The 13,375-nt window shown below is 37.2% G+C and overlaps 1 protein-coding gene across 8 annotated transcripts in view; it reads left to right on the plus strand.

Moving 5' to 3' along the window:
* Positions 1 to 12,781, plus strand: part of HGSNAT (heparan-alpha-glucosaminide N-acetyltransferase) — a 38,613-nt gene extending 25,832 nt beyond the window's left edge. For 7 of the 8 annotated variants that reach the window (XM_081269372.1, XM_081269375.1, XM_081269370.1 and 4 more), the window contains 9 exons: positions 2,065 to 2,225; positions 3,497 to 3,612; positions 4,080 to 4,201; positions 4,715 to 4,841; positions 6,218 to 6,304; positions 8,566 to 8,643; positions 10,341 to 10,411; positions 10,520 to 10,632; positions 11,419 to 12,781. In XM_081269372.1, coding sequence (XP_081125498.1) covers positions 2,065 to 2,225; positions 3,497 to 3,612; positions 4,080 to 4,201; positions 4,715 to 4,841; positions 6,218 to 6,304; positions 8,566 to 8,643; positions 10,341 to 10,411; positions 10,520 to 10,632; positions 11,419 to 11,600 — 1,057 coding nt within the window. In that variant the 3' untranslated portion in view covers positions 11,601 to 12,781. Of the gene's footprint in view, positions 1 to 2,064; positions 2,226 to 3,496; positions 3,613 to 4,079; positions 4,202 to 4,714; positions 4,842 to 6,217; positions 6,305 to 8,216; positions 8,465 to 8,565; positions 8,644 to 10,340; positions 10,412 to 10,519; positions 10,633 to 11,418 lie in introns of those variants that run through there. The other variant, XM_081269374.1, reaches the window with a different exon arrangement.
* The last annotated feature ends 594 nt before the right edge of the window (positions 12,782 to 13,375 follow it).

The following is a 13,375-nucleotide window of genomic DNA, read 5'->3' on the forward strand; positions in this document are numbered from 1 at the left end:
AAATCCTATATTATAAATTTTGAATATATAGTTAAGTTCTACTAGTCCCAAAATGCATATAAAATCATATTTTCTGAAAGAAACATAGTATGTCTGTGAATAATGATAAATATGTAGCAAGCAGTGACAGTAATAAATTGAAATTTATTATAATAGTGCTATCCATACTCTGTTCATCCAGGGCTTCTCATTTTTGTTCAGGGACACTTTGTATATGTTGTGCAATTTGTGTCTTTGCTGTGATGCTTTGAGCACCTTTGCTCCATTATTAAGAAAGAGTACCAGAAGATTGTTATATATTGTTGGTTCCATTTTTCAACACTGATGAAGTCTTGATTTTTTGAGATGCGTATGGGTAGAGCAGTTTTACATAGGTGAAGACCTGGTAGTTCTCTCTTTTTTTAATTGATTTTTTAAAAAAATAAACAACAGCAGAATGCATTACAATTCTTATGACACATATATAGCACAATTTTTCATATCTCTGGTTATATATAAAGTATGTTTACACCAATTCGTGTCTTCATACATGTACTTCATATAATGATGTCTATCACATTCCACTGCCCTTGCTAATACCCTCCCCCCTCCCTTTCCCTCCCACCCCTCAGCCCTATCTAGATTTCATCTATTCCTCTTATGCTCCCCCTCCCTACCCTACTATGAGTCAACCTCCTTCATATCAGAGAAAACATTCAGCATTTGTTTTTTTGGATTGGCTAACTTCACTTAGCATTATATTCTCCAACTGCATCCATTTACCTGCAAATGCCATGATTTTGTTCTCTTTTATTGCTGAGTAAAATTCCATTGTGTATGTATGCCACTTTTTTTTTATCCATTCATCTGCTGAAGGCATCTAGGTTGATTCCACAGTTTAGCTATTGTGAGTTGTGCTGCTGTAAACATTGATGTGAGGTGAACAGAGAGCATACATCTGGGAGCAAGTTTTTACTCCTCACACATCAGACACTTCTCAGAAGATGATATACAATCAATCAACAAATATATGAAAAAATGTTCATCCTCTCTAGCAATTAGAGAAATGCAAATCAAAACTACTCTAAGATATCATCTCACTCCAGTCATAATGGCAGCTGTTATGCATACAAACAACAATAAGTGTTGGCGAGGATGTAGGGAAAAAGGTACACTCATACACTGCTGGTGGGACTGCAGATTGGTGCAAGCCAATATGTAAAGCAGTATGGAGATTCCTTGGAAATCTGGGAATGGAACCATCATTTGACCCAGCTATTCCTCTCCTTGGTCTATAATCAAAAGATTTAAAAACAGCATGCTACAGGGACCTGGTAGTTCTCTAAGTATATTCCCTGTGAGATTCCCTATAGGAAAGTTCCTGTTTGTAGAGGAGTTTTATGATTAGATTGATCCTAGAAAGGAAGCTAAGGCATCTCTGAGAATACAGCAAGAGCAAGTTCTCACCTCCATAATCCTTTGCAAAATAACTAGGAAACTTAATATTAGAATTTTCATTAAAGAGAGAATTTTGCATGATAAAATAAAGGGGAAATACGTGTGACTGACTAAATGGAGAAAAAGTTAAGCTTTCATTTTTGGAGGGAGCAGGAGTGGATTTAGAAATTATTGAAGTGTTTGGCTTGTTTCTCAAGGTCTGTGAGGGTATGCTAACAAAAAATCAGTTATTTGGATTGTGGCATCTTTCTTATAATTTCTCTTTGACAACTGTTTGGGAGAGTTGTCCTTGGCAATTCCACTTAATACTAAAGAAGTTTCCTCCTAAAATAGAACTTGGATATATGTTGTCAAAACCTCACAGCCCACCAGGACTATGTTCTGATTCTTTTCTATGTTATTAGCCCAGCTTGATTTCATAATTGGCTACTTTCAACTGAATGTACTCCTTCTATCATGTAGTATATTATAAAATATTAATGATATTTAGATAAAAATTAGTAATTGACCACCTATTTTTAACCCACTTTTTATTATTGGTGCACTGTAGTTGTACATAATGATGGGGTTTGTTGTTACATATTCATACAAAATGACCACCTATTAATAGCATGTTTTGTTTTTTAGGTTTGTATTTATCATGGGATCTTCAATTTTTCTATCAATGACTTCTATACTGCAGCGAGGATGTTCAAAATTCAAATTGCTGGGGAAAATTGCATGGAGGAGTTTCCTGTTAATCTGTATAGGAATTTTCATCGTGAATCCCAATTATTGTCTTGGTCCATGTAAGTGTTTTTTTCCCTTTTGTTGGTATATATTCACTTGAAAGTAGAAAAATCATGTTATTATTTATTTATTTATTTTTGTGGTGCTCAGAATGGAACTCAGGTCCTTGCAGATACTGGACAAGTGCTGTACCTCTGAGCTATACCCCCAGGCCTATATGTTGTAATCTGAAAGAAATGTAATTCCTCCATCTCAGGTACCTGCAAAAAGAACAACTTTAGAAAAATACATACAATACTTGTGTAACTTTGGGCATCATCAACATTATTATTATCTTGGAATTTTAGACCTGGCAGCAATCTGAACTACTCAAACTCTTCTGTTGTATGAGAGAAATATCCAATGCCAAGAAAGATTGATGTGTTTTCTCTGGATCATGAGGAGCAGGGCAGAGGGCCAGACCAGGTTACCTTGCTCTCAAGGCCCTGCTCTGCCATTTTGGATTCACCAACTTATAGTTTGGGGTGATAGTTTAAGAATTTACCTTCATCATCCCTTGTATGCTAACTGGCTGTCTGGGAAGGATGATGTCTTTGTCATTACTTTGTTGGTTGCAGTGAGTGAGACCAGATAGCTGAAGAAAGGATATCAATTCTGCACTTTATACCAGTATCAGAATCAGGAAAGGCAGTAGTCACTGTCCTCAAGGGGCTTACTCTGTCATTAGCTAAAGAGGACACAAATGTCTGGGTAGTAGTAGCCAGTCAAGCCCCCAGGCAATAAGTCATTTTATTGAAAGGCTATAGGCACTAAGAGGAAGTAGAGATTATTTCTGGTTGGTGTCACCTAAAAGCTGATTTAATGCATTTCCAAAGAATGAGCCATTGCTCCCAGTAGTATTCATCACAGAGTTTTTTATAGGGTTGTACTCTTCCATTGGTACAGTCCCGGAGCTTGTTGGGCAAGGAGAGTCAGTCACTGTCTTGTGTTGGGTCTGCAGATTCCTGGTGGATTTGAAGGCCAAAGGTTATCTTTGTTTTATCTTTGTCCCCTGAGTAAGACACCTTTTTTCTTGGTCTCCCAGTCGGCCAGCTTCATATTTTGAGGATGAGCCATATTCCTGACCATCCTTCTGATGAACGTATTGGTCTGCTCTTGGAGCTTGGATTTGAGCCTTGTCTTCTGACTATGTATATTTCTGCTCCAAGAACTTAAAAAGACTTATTTAGATGTAATAAGAGTATGTCTTCCCTTCATTAAAAAAGTAAATTGTTTTGGAATACGATGAGAAATTTTGGGTAATGCCTTACCTAACTTGTATCTTCTGCAGTGTCTTGGGATAAGGTGCGAATTCCTGGTGTCCTGCAGAGGTTGGGAGTAACTTACTTTGTGGTTGCTGTGTTGGAGCTCCTCTTTGCTAAACCCATGCTTGAAAATTGTGTTTTGGTGAGAAATCACAGTTTTGTTGTTGTTTTGTTTTTTTTTAAAAGAGACATGAAAAAGTTCACTTTGTAGTTTTTAGTATTTTTTTTAAGTTCTGATTATAATAGTGTTTGTACTAATCAAATGTATTCCTTCCCTCCTTTATCAAGCTATTTTTATTTAATCTCTGTCATTGTTATTATCATTTTTTTTTTGCATGCTTGGGATTGAACCCAGGGCCTGATGCATGCTAAGCAAGTGCTCTACCATTGAGCCACATCCTCAGTCCCCTGATTTCTTCTTAACTAATATTTTTACTGTTATATTTCAGAGTCAGAGAGAAAGAGAGAGATAGACAAACTTTATATGTATTAGATAAAAATTTGAATTACTGCTATAGAGATCAAAAGAATAATCAATTGGAATTTCTCAAATACGTGTGCTATTCTGTTTGCATTTGGTTTATATGTGTTTTTTTCTTCTGCCCTCAGGAGAGAAGCTGCCCTTTTCTTCGAGATATCACTGACAGCTGGCCCCAGTGGCTCTTCATTCTGATTCTGGAAAGCATTTGGCTGGGCTTAACGTTCTTATTACCAGTTCCTGGGTGCCCTACGTAAGTGAACCCTTGTCCTACATAAGTAAGCCCTTTTCATATGTCACTTTCTGCCAAGTGAGAGGTTCTGGGCTTTCAGCTTTCAAATTTCTCAAGTCAGAGGAATTCTATTTCACTCTTCTACTTTGGGGCATACTTGGCATTGGGAGAGAAGTTTGGTGTTTGGTCAGCTTGTGTAGAAATTGTGTTTACTACCTTATCCATGCGGGGAGCCATCAAGTCGAAAGAGCCTTAATGAGAGTGCTTGGAGCCAGAGGGATGTTTTTGGCTTATACATGTTTGAGGATCTTTGAATTGGGCTGCATATAGTCACTATATACCACTCTGCCTTCTGAAGTCTTATAATTTTTTTTTAGTTGAACATGGACTCAATAGCTTTGTTTTACTTATTTATTTTATGTGATGCTAGGATTGAACCCAGTGCCTCACATGTGCAAGGCAAGCGCTTTGCCACTGAGCCACAACCCTAGCCCCTGAAGTCTCATAATTTAAGTATGTTTTTCACTTTCCTAGTGGATATCTTGGCCCTGGTGGTATTGGAGATTTGGGGAAATATCCAAATTGTACAGGAGGAGCTGCTGGCTACATTGATCGCCTTCTTCTGGGAGATGATCATCTTTACCAGCACCCTTCTTCCGCAGTACGTGAGACTGGCAAGTCCTTGAACCTGGGAAACTTAGGGTCTCCAAAGTGAGGGAAAATAAAAAGAACGACCAGTTTTAGACCATGTAAAATGTTCAGCTATGTAAAATGGGATGGAAACTAAAAGTTGTCTACCTTAATGACTTCAGCATTCATTATGTGGCAGTAGATGAACATTATTTTTAAGGATAAAGTGATAATGCATTCTATCAAATGAGTAGCACTTTAGTGCTTTTCTATATATCGCAGGTCAGATTTCTAGGCAGTGGAGTTTGAGAAAGAGCTTCACGTGCTAGAAGTGTAGTGGGAAGTCCTTGGTGGATCAATCCCTGTTGAAGAATGAAGGAAGCGGGACTTGGTTGAGGGAGAAGCTGAACTGCACTGTAGTTCTGACAAAAGCCCCAATTAATCTCATTTGGAGCTGGGGGCATGTCAGAACTGCTCTGTGTGTGCTGAGAAATTAGACCTTTTATATTCCTTGTCAGATATGAACTGCTTCCAACAAAGGGGTGATTCCTAGATAGGTAGACTTCTCCCCCCACCCTCACCTTGCTGGGAATTGAACCCAGGGTCTCGTGCATGTTAAGCAAGTGCTCCATCACTGAGCCATGTACCTGGCCTAGCAGCTGACTTTAGTCACAGACAATCCAGAAGAGAAACTTGGCTGAGAACTTTTGGCAATTAATATTTCTAGCAGCTGGGGTAATGAATGCTTTAATCCTGAAAGGGTTGGAGGGATCTTGATGGTGCACTACAGCATTTACTACCCTGAGTACTTCCGAATTTCTACATTTTCAGCATTTATTTTATAATAAAAAATACAAGTATATTTTATTTTATATTTGTTTTATTTTATTTTGAGAGGTGCTGGAGATGAACTCTAGGCCTTGTACATGCTAAGCATGCACTCTACCACTGAGCTACACCCCCACCCCAATGTATTTTTAGGGGTTATTTACCTTAAAAGAAGATAGAAGAAGATAGGAAGCTGTTGATGCTACAATAGGGTTGGTAAAAAAGAAAATAAGTATGCCTATTACAAAGACTAATATATTGCACCTGAAACTTGTCAGGCTTGTGGTGCCAGGCTTGTTCCCAGCCAGATGGAGTTGAAGTAGCTGCTGTTGAACCATGGCTTATCCCTGGTGCTGTGCATTCCCTATAAATACCTTTCATAACCTGGAGTATTTTGCCTAGAATCTCCATAAGTTAGGGTAATGGATTTCTGTAGCAAAATCCAAAAGAAAAAAGAAAGGAACCCAGAAACACTGGAAACACCAGAATTCTTTCAAGTTTGCATTTAATCTAAGAGTTTCTTACATTCATTTTTGTGGTCAGTGAGTGAGTGCTACTTTCTTGTTCTACTTTGTTAAGGTCCTTTATCACACCAAGGTGGCCTACGATCCAGAAGGAATCTTAGGAACCATCAATTCCATTGTGATGGCATTTTTAGGAGTTCAGGTATTAATTTATTTTATTAGGGTATGTTTTTCTAACAGCTTATGGTTATTGATTCATCACTAATTTGAAAGCATTTTATTAAAACAAAGCAATTACAAGCATTTTCTCTGTGTTACTGGTCTAATAAATTTTAATTGGGTTTGTCAGATTGTGCAAAACTAGAATTTGTTAAAATTGAGCACAAATAGTTAGATATAATTATTATATTCTAAAAATATTATTTATGTGGCTTATCTTAGCCCCATAATTTCTGGATAAAAGATTTCCCTGTGGGATGTGCAGAGTGTTTGGATATTGGTAACCTTAGGAAGTCACCATGTCACTTATCACATTTCTTTCTATCTTGGAATGTTTGTGCTTCTGTGACAAAACTGAGACTGGATAATTTATAAAGAACAAAAATTTCTTTCTCATAGTTCTGGAGGATGAGATGTCTATGATCAAGGTGCTGGCACTGGCAGGTTCTTTGCCTGGTGAAAGTCCGGTCTCTGCTTTTGAGAAGGCACCTCAAACAGTGTGTTCTCCAGAGGGACAAGCACTATGTCCTGTGTGGTAGAAAGTGGAAGGGCAAAGACAAGGAACATTTTGTCTTGAGACTTTTTATAAGGACATAAAATCTCTCATACATAATCACCTCCCAGAGGCTCTGCACTCTTTTCAACTTAGTGTTTAGCTATACACATGTGCATTTGGTACTGGGGATTGAACCCAGGGCTTCACCCATGCTAGGCAAGTTCTCTACCCCTGAGCTATATTCCCAACTCTTTTAAATATTTTATTTTGAGACAGATCTCGCTAAGTTGCCCAGGTTGGCCTTGAACTTATCATCTTCCTTTGTTAGACTCCTCAGTGTGTGTACCACAGCTAGACATAGTATGCATGTATATTATTATAAATTATAATTGACAAGGTCAATACAGGTTATTCTTAATCTATCTCACATGAAATTTTGTTAAAATTCTGAGTAGTCTCTATTTTTCTTCCAAAAGTTCTTACTGGTGATATTCGAAACTATCATTTTTCAGGGAATCAACTGAGAGTGTTAAAACGTATAAATCAGTGCTAATAGAACTTTTTGTAGTGACGGGAATTTTTATCTGTGCCATCCATTAGGGCAGCCTCTTGCCTGGATAGCTCTTGAGTAATTGAAATGTGACTAGTATGACTAAGGAACTGAATTTTAAATTTTACTTCTTATTAATTAATTTAATTCAAAATGTAAATAGTCATATGTGGCTGGTGGCTCCTATACTGATCCAAACCATGTATATTTTGGTGATTAAATAATTTTATAGTTATAAATCCTGCCTTTATCTCTATAGCACTTTATATTATGATTTTACATATATTCCTTGAACCTCACTGTATACTCTCTAGGTCAATCTGTGCCTGTTGGAGCAGTCAGTCTAATGTAGAGGTTAAGAGTACAGACCTAGAGCTGCACTGCCTGGCTTTGAATCCAGCTCTGCCACTTGATAACTGGGTAACCTCAGGCATATTACTTGACCTCTCTGGGCTTCAGTAGCATAGTGGATAGAGATGTTGAGAAGATTAAATAATTTGTATATAATTCTTTGAACTGGCACATAAAAAGTCTTCATAACTTGTAGCTATTATAAATTATTATTAACACTTTCTCATCCTCTGATATTTCTAAAAATTAATTTTCAATTTAATGCAAAGAACTATTTTAGTGTTTTTAGTTTACCTGCCCACACTTCCATTCTGTCTCTATCCCTCTTTCGTAATGCTGCCAGAAGGGATGAGCTAGCAGGCTAGTCTGAGCTGGATCCTGTCATTTGGGGGAAAACTTTCCTTGGCTCCCTATCACCTATGGAAGAAAGAGCCTGCTTGAAGCGAGACCTACAAAGCCTACCACCTTTTTGCAGTGCCTCCCTCTATCTTTCTGCAGCCCTTTAGAGACGCTGTGGTGCTTTTCCACTCTTTTTGACATGCTCCTGTGCATGCTGTTCCATTATGCTTAGACTGTCCCTCCTGCTTGACCATCTCATGATTGTAGCCTCAGCTCAAGGGTACCACGTCTCAGATGTCTCCCTCCTTCCCTGAAGAGGTACCTCATCTTTTTTTGGTCTCTTGTTTCTCTCAGTCTCCACTAGTTGAGGGCAGAGGTAAAATTTCATTCTTCCTGTGATCCCAGTGTCTGAACGTGTGCTTTGTTGAGTGATTGAAAATACGGGTGAATATGAAATAAGAATATATATCTTAAGTGATTTTCTTGGTCATATTATTTTCTTCTCTAGGCAGGAAAAATACTATTGTATTACAAAGATCAGACCAAAGACATCCTCATCCGATTCACTATCTGGTGTTTTATTTTAGTAAGTAACGGACATTCCTTATTAAGGGATGGGATTGGGCTGGGATTGTGGCTCAGAAGTAGAACACTTGCCTAGCACATGTGAGGCACTGGGTTCGATCCTCAGCACCACATTAAAAATAAATAGATTAATTAAATAAAGGCATTGTGTTCATCTACAACTAAAACTTTTTTTTTTAAAAAAAGATTGATTTTCTTCACACACATAGATATTTAAAAAGAAATAAAATGTTTAGCAACACTGGCACAGCAGCTGTTACCACATTGTGATAGGGAATATGCTTCATTTGAATAACAGAGGAACAAATATATGAATTTAAAAAAAAAAAATAAATATATATATATATATATATATATATATATATATATATATATATATATATATAAATTTTTGGTGCTAGAGATCAAACCTGGAGCCTCCTGCATTGTAAGCTCATATTCTACCACTGAGCCCCACCCCCATTCCCAAGAAGGAACAAATCCTTACATCTAAATTTTCAGATTTATCTTCTTAGAAGGATATGTTTTTAAATAAGACAATGTTTCCATCAAACACTGGAATGAGAAATGCCTGAAGAAATGTATGAGGTGTGGGTTCTGCATGTTTATCAGAAAGACTAGGTAAATAACAACAATTTTGTAAATCCCAACTTCCAGATTTATATGTAGAAAAATAATTGAAAATTTGATTTTTTTTCCTTTAATCTTGCAATCAAGTTTCCTCTAAGGATTCAGTATAATTTATCAGTTAGCTTCCCTTCTTCAACTCAGAGGAATACTGCAGATTTTTAGTAATCTCCACACTGAACAACATATTCTTTAAAAATATGTTGTTCAGTGTGGAGATTACTAAAAAAACTAGGGATAGAACCACCATATGACCCAGCTATTCCACTCCTGAGTATTTTCCCAAAAGATCTGAAATCAATATAATACAGCAAAACAACCACCTCAATGTTTATAGCAGCATAATTCATAATAGCTAAATTATGGAATCGACCTAGGTGCCCATCAGTAGATGAATGGAGAAAGAAATTGTGGTATATATACACAATGGAGTTCTAATCAGCCATAAAAAATAATGAAATTATGACATGCTGATAAATAGATGGAAATGGAGAATATCACACTAGCTGAAGTAAGTCAAGCTCAGAAACTCAAAGGTCGAATGTTTTCTCTCATGTGGAAGCTGGAGTTAAATGAAGGAAAAGGGGAGAGGAGGATAGGATAACATAAAGGGAGGCTCAGTAAGGTAGAAGAAGGAGCTTGAGAGGCAGAGTGGGATGGTAGGGGGAGGCCACGCAGAATGACTTCTTAAACAATCATGTCATGTGAATATGCCACATATATTCACCTTTATACACAAATATATGTGTATATATTCACCTTTATACAAACATAAATATACATCAAATATAAATAGACAAGTGAGGTGAAGTCTAGAGTAGAGGAGGGAAGATGGGAGGGAAAGTGAGGCTCATGAACTGAAATAGAATTTCCTACGTGTATGAGTTTGTCGGGATGAACCCACCTACTATGTATAACTACAAAGCTCTAATAAAAAAGAATACATTGTGGTTATACATCTTAAAATATGATCCCAGTCAAAAGAGTAAAATATAAGGCAATCCAATAACTAATTTTTGGTTTTGAAACACAATTGTTGAGATTTTAACACACTTCCTTTCCCCTTCATAGGGGCTTATTTCTGTTGCTTTGACAAAAGTTTCTGAAAACGAAGCCTTCATTCCAATCAACAAAAATCTCTGGTAAGTATAGAAAAAAAGTGTCCTTTTAATGTTTGATAATTTCTCGTGTTAAAATTGGCTGTGTTTCTCATGAGCACTAAAGTACCTCATCCATTCAACTCCTTAAAGGTCTATTTCATATGTCACCACACTGAGCTCTTTTGCCTTCTTCATCCTGCTGGTCCTATACCCAGTTGTTGATGTGAGAGGACTGTGGACAGGAGCCCCCTTCTTTTATCCAGGTAAGTCACCTCTAAATGCAAACAGAGTTGCTGATGGTGGCCCAGAGACCTACTGAGCTCCACTGGTGCTAGGGACTGGAGCCACCATGTTTCCAAGGAACACACTGAGGGAGACAGCTGGCCTGTTCTGAAGAGGCCCTCCCCATTTAGGTTCTGAGTCATTGTATGACAATTAATAAGCTCTACTTCCAGACAGTGGCAAATCGTGGAACATCAGAAACAATCCAGGGCATTTTACTTAGTTTTTAATACTTAGAAACGAGACTTTCTTAACACACATGTACTACCTCTAAGATTAGGCATTTTAAGAAATATCAAGAGAGGGATGAAATAATTTAGGTGCAATTCTAAGATTCCTTCAATGACTCATTTTAGCTTTTTTGATTTTAGTAATAGTTACATTCTTTGTACCTTAAGTTTTCTGTCTAAAAAAAGTTAATGTTGTAATTTTCCTTTCATATTTAATATTCAAGAATTCATTGTTGGGCTTAAGGGTATCGCTCAATGGTAGAACGTGTGCTTAGCACATGCAGTGCCCTGGATTCAATCCCCCACACACACACACAAAAAAAAAATAATAGAAAAAAGAATTTATCATAAAATGAATATTTTCTAGTAAATTAAAGATACAGTTCACATCTAATATCTCAAAATGCATCACTTATTCTCAACAGCAGTCAGTAATACAAGTGCATGATTTTTTTTTTTACTGAACTCATTTCAGAAATTAAATAGATAATCCAATGTGATTCAGGAAGAAACTTATTTTCTGTGTCTCTCCTTAAGGAATGAATTCTATTCTGGTATATGTTGGCCACGAGGTGTTTGAGGACTACTTCCCCTTTCAGTGGAAGCTGAAAGATAATCAGTCACACAAAGAACATCTAACTCAGAACATAGTCGCCACTGCTCTCTGGGTGCTCATTGCCTACATTCTCTATAAAAAGAAGATTTTTTGGAAAATCTGATAGCTCCCACTCAAGTGTTTTGTTGGAAGACTCTAGTGGGCCTAGGTAAAGTATTGAAAGAACCTATATTGAGGGGAATCATCACTTATAAAAACAGTGGGATGTATTTCCAGATTTTGGGAAAAGGAGCTCAAGCTGGTTTACTCTGACATGGGTCATCAGAACTCTGTAAATTTGTGACATATATTTGGAACAGTATGGTCTATCTTTTCTCCATCTTCTACATAAATGAATGCATTTCGAACTTCATTGTAAGGAAATCTCACTTAACTTTCCAAAAGGGATTTATTATGGGTATTTTGCGTTTATGATGCATAAAACAGTCTAAGGTTTGAGGGCTGGGGATGTGGTTCAGTGGTGCTTGTCTAGCATTTGTTAGGTGAGGTCCTGGGTTTGATCCCCATCACTGCAAAACTAACAAACAAAAGTAACAATCTAAGGTTTGATTCCTACTGACTTTTTTCCCCCTGAAAATTGCTTCTGCATGTGTACATGCATGCCAACAACAACAAAAATCATGATTTCCGACATGATAGAGTATAAACTTTATTGAATGGATGTGTCATAATGTTTTCTCAATTTTTTGATTTGGTTCAATTTAATGTTTTAAGAAAGCCAAAGTAAGTTTTTTTTCAGATTATCAAGGCTTTGATGAGTCAAAAAATACCTATCAGAAGCCATTTTCTCTTTTTCCCCCATTTAAAAAATAAATTAAAATATAGATGTATTATTCCCAACCATCTTGATTATCTACCTGTTTAGTTTCCTATTTACCTATGTACTTAGCATCTATCCTTCTATCTCTTTACCTATCATCTCCTGTTACCTACCTGAGTATCTTTTTTTTTTATTGGTTGCTCAAAACATTACAATGCTCTTGACATATCATATTTCATACATTTGATTCGAGTGGGTTATGAACTCCCATTTTTACCATGTGTACCTCAGTATCAGGAATGTACCTGTGGAAGAAAGAAACGCACACTGCCTTCACTGTGAGTCCAGCTGTCCATTCCTGCTGTATAAGATACTGGGCAAGTCCCTTGGGCTATCAGGGCTTTGTTTACCTAATCTGTGATGAGGTAGGGTACATCAATAGCTTTTCTGAAATCTTCAGAACAACAATTTTGTTACAGAAAATGCCTCAAAAGAAATAAGAATAAAAATATTTTAAAAAACTATCATTAGAGTATGTCTTTTTAAAATGATCTTTCACCATGAAGACAGCTTTCCTGCTCAAAATCACAGAACTGAAGAAACAATTTCTTAGGAATGAAGGTAGGAGAACACATGGAGAAAGAGCATTTATCACACGATACATCATTATACTTAGAATTTTCTGAAGAATTATAAACTTAAGGGAAACATTAGGGATGGAATTTTCCTTTAGACCACATCTGTGGTGAGAGGAGTCCATCTCCACTTACTCCATTTTTTCAACTATTGCCATTTCACAAACAGCTTTCTAGTCTGTGTTCCCAGCTCTGCCTTCTGGCCTGGACTCCCACACCCTCTCCTAACTGCCTTCTGGCCCCCTCCTGCTAGAGGTATGCAAGCATCTCAGTCTCGCCTCTCCCCTCCTCCCTCTCCACAAATATAAGCTATTTCCTCTTCATATTTTCCTAGTTCTGTGAATGGATCAGTCTGTCTCTGGTTATAAAACTGCTCCACCTTGTCACCCACCTTACCTCCGCTCTCCTGACTTCTTTCATATTAATACATTGCCAGTCCTCTTCATTTTCTCCTGGTAACTGCTTCTTTCTCATGGTCACTAC

The sequence above is a fragment of the Spermophilus citellus genome (genome assembly GCF_964194105.1).
Source record: "Spermophilus citellus genome assembly, chromosome: 16".
NCBI lineage: Eukaryota > Metazoa > Chordata > Mammalia > Rodentia > Sciuridae > Spermophilus > Spermophilus citellus.